Source organism: Aptenodytes patagonicus, chromosome 12 (assembly GCF_965638725.1).
Source record: "Aptenodytes patagonicus chromosome 12, bAptPat1.pri.cur, whole genome shotgun sequence".
In the NCBI taxonomy this organism is placed as follows: Eukaryota; Metazoa; Chordata; class Aves; order Sphenisciformes; family Spheniscidae; genus Aptenodytes; species Aptenodytes patagonicus.
In genome coordinates, this window is record NC_134960.1 from 11836407 (window position 1) to 11846451 (window position 10045).

The 10045-nt window shown below is 46.7% G+C and overlaps 1 protein-coding gene across 4 annotated transcripts in view; it reads right to left on the minus strand.

Moving 5' to 3' along the window:
- Nucleotides 1-9127, minus strand: part of BNIP1 (BCL2 interacting protein 1) — a 178459-nt gene extending 169332 nt beyond the window's left edge. For 3 of the 4 annotated variants that reach the window (XM_076350389.1, XM_076350390.1, XM_076350388.1), the window contains exons 1-5: nt 9030-9127; nt 8800-8892; nt 8462-8553; nt 7862-7963; nt 7015-7133 (exon numbers count right to left, since the gene is read on the minus strand). In XM_076350389.1, the coding sequence (XP_076206504.1) occupies nt 7015-7133; nt 7862-7963; nt 8462-8553; nt 8800-8892; nt 9030-9113 (490 nt within the window). In that variant the 5' untranslated portion in view covers nt 9114-9127. Of the gene's footprint in view, nt 1-3897; nt 4939-7014; nt 7134-7861; nt 7964-8461; nt 8554-8799; nt 8893-9029 lie in introns of those variants that run through there. The other variant, XM_076350387.1, reaches the window with a different exon arrangement.
- Nucleotides 9128-10045: the final 918 nt, after the last annotated feature.

Sequence of the window (10045 nt, forward strand, 5' to 3'; positions counted from 1 at the left end):
AAGTGACCTTCATGCTGCACAGTTCAGGGATGTACTGGGGAGATGCCCGTGACCCCAGCTATGGCAACACGGATACCCGGCAGGCGCCTGCTCCTGCCCACAGGCTTTCCACCGTGGCCACACAGGAATGGAGACCAGGATCACATCTGCATCCACAGCCCGCTAACCATGTGCTGGCAAGACAGCTAAATATCCGACAGCGCTGTCTGGCTCCTGACACACCGAGGATCAACTTCCAGGCATTTTCCCCTTTTCCACAGGTGTTCAGAAAAAGCAAACTGATCTCAATAGCTTGGACTCCATAGGCAGGACCTGACATGGACTTCCACAAACTAGCAAGCTCTAAACTTCTAAATCCGCTGAGGCATCAGAACTGTCCCATCCTCATCCCCAAGTGGCTCCAGCTGCACAGCAAAACACCCACAGCCCTTCAAATGGCTTCAGCCCCCTTTGCCGGGAGGACACAGGTAGTTAACCACCACGCAGCTGATGAGCAGGAGTTCATTAACCCACAGCTGCTTGATTGCTACCAGCTGCCTGTCTCAGCCCCTGATCTCCAGGGCAAGGAGATTTCAGGCCCTTTTTAAACTCATAGTAGTTCCTTGTTTTAAAGGAGTGTTATTCTTTGAAGGAAAAAAGATTTTCACTGCAACTGTTTTGTGACAGTGAATCCCACTATCAGCTTGCAGTGACCACATCTGATACCTGCTGCCTGGGAGGGGGGGGGAGCAGTCCAGGTAGCAACAGGAGCGCTCCTGTTAGCTTTCACTTGTGCATGAACCCTCTGGCACAGCCCTGAATGCTTCTCCAGAGCCCTTTTTTCTTCTTCCTCTAAAGCTCCCCAAACACCTTCTGCTTCTGCAGTCCTGGAGCTCCTGGTCTCAGGAGGGTTCCAACCCTTGGCCCCCAAGTCACACCTGAGCCCAAAAGTGCAGAGGGAGCAGAGGCCATCCTCTTCTCACCATCCCTGATGGGTCTGCTGCACTTGTCAGGGCAAACTTGAAGGGTGAAGCACTTAAGAAAACACTACTCCCTTTCAAATAAATTGGTGTGATGCCAGGTTTTACCCCTCACGACACAACCTCAGGCATGCAGCAAAAGCAAGATCCTGAGACACACCATCCTGCGTGATTCAAACCCCATCTTCATATTCAGAGGTGGCCACGGCGACCAGTGGGCTGCCCAAAAGGCAGAAGATTCAAATATAAATCCCCCCATAGACACAGAAGAACTGCACAGGCCCAACTTTCCACACTCCCTGGATAAACATTGCGAACATCAGACAACAGAAAGCCAGGCACAACCACCTCCTCTTCCCACGGTACTGCTCCCGCTCACTTATTCAAAAGATCAGATACAGAGACCTACCTTCAAGCCAGGAACAAGGTCTGTAGGTGAGGAGCAAGCCAGACACCATGCTGCAGCCTGGAGGGATGATGTTTGAGCACGCCCACTCAGCCATCCCAGCTGCGAGCCATATGGGCTGACTGAGGCATCCCACCGTGCCTAGGAGGGATCCACAGCACCTACCACCAGCTCTGGCTCTGCTCCAGCACCCGACCACCAAGCCAGGGTGTCTACTGAGGCACCACTTGGGGTGGCTGGCCCCACGTGTTGGAGATGGTGCTTCACCAAATCACCCTTCTTACCCCAAAGAGGAAATAAAATTTATCTTTTCAGGTCTGTGGCCCATCAGGAGCCTGGACGCTTTCTGGCTGCCTATGAAAGGAAACAGTTCAAGTATCAAATGCTGCAGGTCGACCCGTTGCATCCCGGGGAGGATTTCTACTCTTCCCCTCTCCCAAAAGGTCCAGTTGTCCTTGATCTTTTTTCACTTATTTCCCTTGTCTCTAAGGACTGTAAATTGACAGTTTATACAAAGCAGGTAGGTATGTTTACAACAGGACTAGATTTTTTTTTTTTTAATGAAATCCGGAAGCAACAGAAAGCAAATGTCCTAAGGAAGGTCCTTAAAAGTTATTTTTTGCCCGCTGAGTGTTCCAGCCGGTCAAGGTCTGAAAGCTAAAATTTCAGTAACAAGATGAGAACAGAGCAAAACCCAAAACATTCAGCAACAGACCTTTTATTTTCCCCCAAACTGCTACATTACAATCCCCATCCAAAAAGATCACCCTTTTAAAACAAACTTCACTGAAAATCTCAGCGCTGTGAGAAAGCTGCTGCTTTTTTTAAGGTTGATCTATGTTCTGATGGGAGCACGTCGCAAAGGTAAACCCAGTGAAACTTCCTGCAGACAGTCATGCTGCATCACTGCTTACAACAGAGCTCTCTCCTCTGCTTAGCGTCCCAGTATCTGAGAGATTAGCAACAACCTATTTTTATATTGCACCCACATGAGGGAGGAAACACTGAGGCAGCTAGTGTTTGACCACCTGCAGGTGCCGTGTTTCAGAAAGATGAGACTGTTTTCAAGCCAGCTGAAAAAAATAAAGCCGCACTGCTACATCTGGCCTAGGAGCAGTAAGTAGTCCATAAAAAGAGAATTTTACTGACTGCTCTGAAGTTGCATAAAACGGCACTGCACTGTTGATTTGGAAAATAGGAACTGCTGCACAGCAATTCATTTGAAATGTATTTATAATCTAAATGATCTTCATGTCTTAAATAGTATTTGTATTTAAAGCCATATTTTCCAAGACTGGGGGACAGGTGGACACACTTTTATCACTCTTTGTACGTTTGTACACATCTGTGCAGAGGGGCACAGGGACGAGCGGGCTCCAGAGAGGGCAGGAGCCTGATGCTAGAGATGATATGTATGAAATGCAACAGCCAGTATCGCTGAGCTGGATGAAACTCGCTCCATTGTGGCCCCAACTTGCAGAGCACACAACGGTCTCCTTGGTTAGCAGCCTGCTCATCAGAGGACTTCTTCCAAAGCAAGGCTTTTATTATTATTAAAAAGCATGCATGCGTTGACTTTGTGCCACGTTATCTTTTTTAAGCCAAGTAATTTCTCTCTCATTCAAAACCAGAACATGCACATTGTCAATTTATTTCAATCTTTGTGTAATTCTGTATCTCAGGAAAGGCTATTAGTAACGCTGCATTGAAATACAATGAAAAAACGGTACGGAAAAAGCCACATCCATTCTGTCTAGTCTGTGTATTACAGGACTTCCAGGGCAAGAAAAGGCTCTCGACTCCCATGCAGTAGTGCCCTCTGCGGGATGTACCAATCCTAGTGCAGAGGCTTCCAAATCCCTTGTTACTACCCCAGGAAGAAAGGCTCAGGTATCAACTCTTCAGGCAGAGCCCTTGATTTTGAACTCGATTACAAATTCCAACTTTTCTTGTTTATGCACATGGCCACGCAATCACCACTTCAGCTGTCCCGAACTCCGGTTTGGATTACTACAACCTACTGCCACTTCTGCATTTAACCAAGCTTGTAGCCGCTGCCAGCAAAAGGGTAAACTGCGACTACTGGCAAGATCTAGGAAATGGGTATCACGACAAGATAACTGACTGGCCACCTCTTCTCTCTAAACGTACTACTGAGAACTAACTACAAAGGTAACCTAGCCTCAAATTTAACGTAAACTTATATACTGCAATTTGCTTGATGTTGTATTTCTTAGGATACATGTAGCACCGCCTCTTAAAAAAGTTTACTTTTTACTAAATGTAAATGTACTACTAAATGAAGGCAGTATCTAACCATTCTGTGAGAATTTCCTAAACAGAATGTCAACTTCACCAGATGCTGAAGAAGCAACAAAACGATTGCCAGAGGGGAAGGCAACATCACTTTTAAGAACACTGCAGCGTAGTTTTCAGTACTTCAAGGTACTACATGGAGTGTGGCAGGACGGTATTCATGTTATTAAAGCAAATCAACTCCCATTACTAAAGCACGTGAGAGAGGGAGGGTAATCATTGTAAAAGATTTTACTAACTGAGAAAAGATCAACCGTATGAGCAAGAAAAACTTTAAAACGTACAACTTGGCAGTATTTTGCAAATATAAAGTGGAATTTTATGAACAAAAGGAGCAAAGGCTTTTGATTTCAACAGATTAGCAATGTAATTCTCAAATATATTGTGTGAATTAATAGTAACAAATGGGGCTCCCATTTTTGCTTTGGTCAGAGCCCTCCCAAGGCCAGAGGAACAGAGCCAGACTGCATGTGTGCTATGCTCCCAGAAAAAACAATCCACAAGGAACCACTGCTGTTAAGTATTAAGCAGAATTTTTACACTGGAAGTTATTCAGGCTCTTTCAATCCATCAGACTTTGTTTTTTTAAACAAAACTCAGTTTACATGGATACAATAAATAGTTTATTAACGGAATGTATCAGAGTTTCTCTCTCACATCCTTCCTCTTACTCTCAGCACCTTATACACAGATGTCAAAGCAGCTTCTAGTCCAAGACAACAACAAAAGTTAATTTCAAGGCAAAACGAAGAGAGGTTGAAAGTTAAGACTGGCACCTTTGAGTGCCTAGTTCCTCAAGTGTTTGACTGGTTCCCCAAACCTACAGGCAAATTGGTGTTTCTTCTTTCCACACCTTGATCTACCTGCTTCTTCCCGACTTGTGCTCATTTAAGCTCTTCTTAGGCAGGTCACGTGCTCCATGGGGACAGTATAAAGTCATGCCTGCTCTAATGCTCTTTCAGCTATTGCAATATCCCTTTATTATTTTATTTAAAAGCCCTACTGTTATTATGCCATCTCCTTCTGATCTTTCATAATAGTTCAGTTTACCTTTGGAATTTTATAAAAATGGAAAGAGCCTTTTTTTCAAAATATAGAGCACCGTGGCCAGGAATAAGGCAAGGGCGAGAAAGATTAGCAGCTTGTCCGTCAGTTCCCTGCGATTGTACTTTGTTATTAGCTTTCGCCCCAGCTGAATTGTCCCAGACATGGACTTAAATTCTTCATTTGCTTCCAGGATGGTTCGTGAAGAATTGGCTGAAATTAAGGGAAAAAAAAAAATTCAGCTGGTTGCGCTTCAAGAATACACGACAAAGGACGTAAGCATGCAATATTTGGCAATACACAGTGCCTGTGGGATCCTCCTGGGTCAGACTGACTTATGGGTAAGACAAATGCAGACTGTGTTCTTGCAGAAGCTTTCACAACTCCGTAGTTGTGATGTGCTAAGGAAAAACTCAAAGCAAAATAAGAGTACTGAATGGCTTAAAGGCCCTACGTCCTGTTCCTGAATTTTTAATTTTTAGATTACCAGATCAAATCTAGTTCACATTTTTTATGAACGAAGTCAGTGCTACCTGAGGGCTCGCTGGAAGCAGAGTGAAATAAGAATGGTGCTAGAACCACTAATTTAAGAGAGAGAAATCACCATCACTATCAGCATCAGTTCTAGCAGCAGCAGGACAGGTCAGTATTTGAATATATTAATTGCACAGCTAAACTGTTCCCCCAAGCCAGAGCAGTAAATCAGTGTGATTCAGATGGGGTTGCAGAAAGTGAAAAAGCAGCATGCAGCAGTAAGAGATCCTTAACTATGCAGTTCAAACAATTTAAGCAGTTTTTAATAGTTATTTTTGACAAACATAATTATTTTGGGTTTTTTTCGTAATAAAAAAGAGAAAGTCAACTAGAGGAAAATTGATCAGTCTCAACAAGCTGGAACATCGGTCCCTTTCAACTTCTCCTTCCCTGTGAGAAAACAAACAAGCAAACAAACAAACAAAGGCCCCAAACTCCTCAGCCTTCCTTCTTTCAAATTACTAAATGAAAGCAAAAGCCCAGGAGTCCCCTTTTTCTTATATTACAGAATGCATACCCTGTACGACAGTGAATGCTGGTATATCACTCTATACTGAACTGATTTGATTAAAGAAAGGTCAAGCTCCAAGCATGTTGTCTGGTTCACAAAAAGAAGCATAGTAGAAATAAGTCTGTAATATTTTGCAAACCATTACATCCCATCTTAAAGAGGCATTTTGAGCCAAGCGAAAATAGAAAATTTGTTTCCCATTGTTAATGACGAAGCAGAGCTTCCCCGCTTCACAGCCACATATATTCACTGCATACTAGGAAAGGCTTGCTCAGAAAAAAGGAAATTCTAACTACTGATTCAGAATTTGCAGCTGGGGTTTGTAAATGACCTTTGATAGTTTTTCCCTTGATGAACTCCAAGGGCTGTTCAGTCAGAAACAGGGTGAAAAAGTGTCTGTCAAACTGTCTTTTTAATGGGAGAAGAAACATGCTACTTTTGCATGAACGAACTATGCCCAGCTGCCATCCTCAGACGGGGGCAGAAAACAAGGAGGGCAAAAGTTGTGTTATTTATCCTCATCTTTAAACTGTTCTCCCTTCTGCTCAAAAGCACAGCTAGTAAGAGGCCCAGGCAACACAGATCCAACTTCTAAATGCTTCATGAATCACCAGTTCTGACAGGTCACTTGATTTATTGTCTTAGGAGTCTAAGCCAAAGAACTGGGTGAAATCTTGGTTTCACAGTCCCTGATGCACTGCTGACAGAGCAAGTGACCTTGGGTTCAAGTCACTTGATCTCCTCGTCTCTTAGTCATCCCAGCTGGAGACTGGGTGAAAACAGTCTTCCAGCCATACTAAGTTTCCTCTGTGTATGGACTTGTACCTACGCTTTTATTTTCTCTGCTATTATCAAATGCAAGCCAAGACAGCAGCACAGAGTAACACCAAACACGCTCTTACCACCGTGTGAACTCACATTGCTTTTACAATTGCTTTTCTATGAAGCTAAAACAAGAGCTCATTCATCCTGCCCTCTTTTCCTTGTTTAGTCACGATCATGAAACAGAAACTCTAGCAAACAGCTCCACACAATGTACATTATTATTTTCTATTTATATCCAACTGTTAGAGGAGTTCTGCTGGACGGTCCTTTAGTTATCATTGGAGTAAGTTCTCCTACAGCACAGCAGGTTTCCACTATGCTCCAAACCATGTCAGTTTGCCTCTCCACATCCTAATAGAACTGGTGAAAGGTGCTTTACTCATCCAGTCCATACCCAAACACTGAAATAACATCTGTACCTAGGGTTTGCACGGTCTCCTCACTCTGCTGGACTTGCTGTGACATCATCCTGCTAATGCCCATCAGACTCTCCGTGATGTTACCCGCACTCTCTGCCAGACTTTCCTTTGTAGTCTTCCTGAAAAAGAAAGGGAAAAAGTAAAGCAGGTAGGGATAAAATTATGTCTTTGGGTACTGTGGAGAAAATGCTGCTGCCAGGGAGCTTAGAACAGAGCTTGGCACCAAACATCTCTGCCAATGTACAAAAGACACAGTTTTTACTGCATGAGGAATTCAGTCCATCTTCACTAAAAAATAATAAAAAATAAATCACAAAATATTACTGAGCCAAAGCAACTGTTAGTGGCTCAGAATCTCACGGGGGCCCATATTTCACCATTTATTCATCCATGAGTGTACAACTTCATGAGCTGGTATGGAAGCACTGATACAAACTACCACTTTATTATCCTGGGTATCCCATTCATTGCTTCATGATACTAAATATGCCAACTTTTCAATACAGAAGTTATATAAGCTTACATCCAGTTTTGCACGTGAAAACAGCTTGCATAGTGATCCATCACTTGTTTATAACCCTGATTGGAATTAATGTAAAAGACAGTCAGAAAAACTATGAAAACTTATCCCCTTTTCTGCTTAGACATGCCAACGCCAAGAAAACCTGAAATTATCACAATCCTTAACAGGTTAAAACTCCACAAAAGGTAGATGCACTCATGAAAGAAAAGCTATGTTCCAGATACAATTAAGTAACCTAAAAACATTACATCACTTCCATTTAAAACTAGTGAATATAGCATACACTGTTTAAATCTCGGATCGTACAGTGGGATGGTCTAATACCTTTGTCTTAAGGAGTCTCTTCCCTGCAGCAGTTGATCTTTCTCAGAGTTGTCGATAGCAATTTTGCAAGCTAGATTTGCCTTTCTCCAAGCTGTCTGATTGCTGAAATCACAAGAGTACAATGTTGTAACATGATGGCAACACCTTGCAAGTAAAAACAATTTTCACAAAGCAATCACCACTGTAACTGAGCACCCCAGATACGTGCATGGACTTTCTCCATATTACGCCACAGAATAACAACATACTGTCCTGTCATTTATTCTCCTAAGCGTATCGTTTATGGAGCAAGGGAAGAAGAAAACTGTGCCAGCTGTCAAGTGACAGACTCTCACCAGCTGTCAAATGACAGAGTCTCAAGCCACCTTCTTACATGCTTAACTGCTCAAAGGGACAGACCACGGTTAGGGAGTCAGGACAGGAGAGAGGAAAGGAGAAGGGAGTCCTACCCTTTCCATCCCTGATTCTCTCTTGGCCTTGGGCAACACAGCATCATGTCAGCGACCGTATTTGCAAAACAGGATCCGAAAGATGCTGTACAGAAGTCAGATTATTTCTGGTTGCAGGGGACCTGTAAACAGCACCGGCTGCCCGACCCACCTGAGCATTTGTTTCTTATGGTTTTCCACTTCCCGCAGCAAGGCTTGTTTCTCCGACTCTTTATCTTGCTCCTTCGCCATCTGTTCGAGCTCCTTTGACGGAAAGCAGAAACACGAAAATCTGATCAACAACTGCTGCCACCTGCAACTCGCAGACCCCACCCCCGGCCAGGGAGTGAATTAACAGCAGATTGATCCGATAAACTAGCACCCCACAGCCGGGACTCCCAACCGCCCCACCTCACGCCAGCCGCCCCCAGGCAGCCCGGCGGCAGGCCGCACGGTACGGGCCTGGAGCAAAGGCCGGCCACCGGAGCGGCCCCCGGCCGGGAGCCTCACCTGGATGCGGCCGCGGAGGTGGCGGAACTTCTCCTTCACGGCGGCGTTGAGCTCCGTGAGGGCGCTGAGCGGCCCCGGGCAGTCCCGGATGTCCTGGAAGACAACAGCCCGGTCAGCGCGGCCCGCGGCGGGCACCGCCCGGCCCGGCCCGGCCGGGGCTCCCCGCGCAAGGCGGCGGCCGCCCCGCAGCCCTGGCAGGAGGGACCCGCCGCGGGGGCGGGCGGCGGTACCTGCACGGCCGCCTTGATCTCCAGGTCGAACTTGACGATCTCCTGGTGGCAGACCCGCACCGGCACGCAGGCGGCCGCCGCCATCTTGGGAGGGGAGGGGGCGACCGAGGCCCCGCCGCCCGGCCCGCGGGCGCCCCCTGCGGGTGCCGAGGAGCGGCCAGGCGGCAGCCGCGGCCAGGGCCTCGAGCGCCGCCCCGGGCCTCCTCCCGCCCGCTCCGGGGAGCCTCCGCGGGGGCTCAGCTGAGGGGGCCCGGCGGCGCTGAACCTCCGCGGCGTGGCGAAGGGCAAGCGGCTGTTCTGTTCAACAGTGGCGGTCCTGTGCGGAATAGTGCGTATTGTGTTCCCTTAGTGCTGCCAGTATTAGATTTTATAGTTCTTCGGGTAGTGAAACATTCCTCCTCGCAGTATGTGAAAGCATGAAAAGGCGGTTTATTAGCTGATGAGGGCTAAGGTGGGTCCCTTAGCCCTCATGAGCTACAAAAAGGTCTCTGTCCCAAAGCAGCACCGACTGTGACACCTGGGAGAAGCAATGATAACATCAGGGCTGCACCGGCCTCAGAAGCTGCACAGTTTTATACCCAACAGACCTCCCAAGGATTCTGGGTGGACAGGCCTAGGCCAACGAGGTCTTTGACCCTCAGCAGCAGGGAAGGCGGCCACTGTCAGCATGAGGAGGCTGAGGGAACAACATGAGGTACCTTCTGTACCCCTGAAAGGAGGAAAGGGGAGGCAACGCAATGGCCCTTTTGCTTTTTCCACAAACTCCTCCCCGGCGCCGTGTCTTCCCCCTCCTGCCCTCAGAGCATGCTGTGTGACAAACCAGGTTTGGACAAAGCTAGCAGGTGTTGGAAGATGGAGATGGTTTTCACGGCCACTGCAGAAAGCCAGTCAAAGGACCTGGTGGGCTGCAGTCCAGGTTCTCCTGATGGTCCCACCGTGCTGGCCCAGCAGCCTTGCGAGGCAGCTGTTAGTACGAGCACTGACCCGGGGGGGGGGGAACAAGTTATTTCCTTACC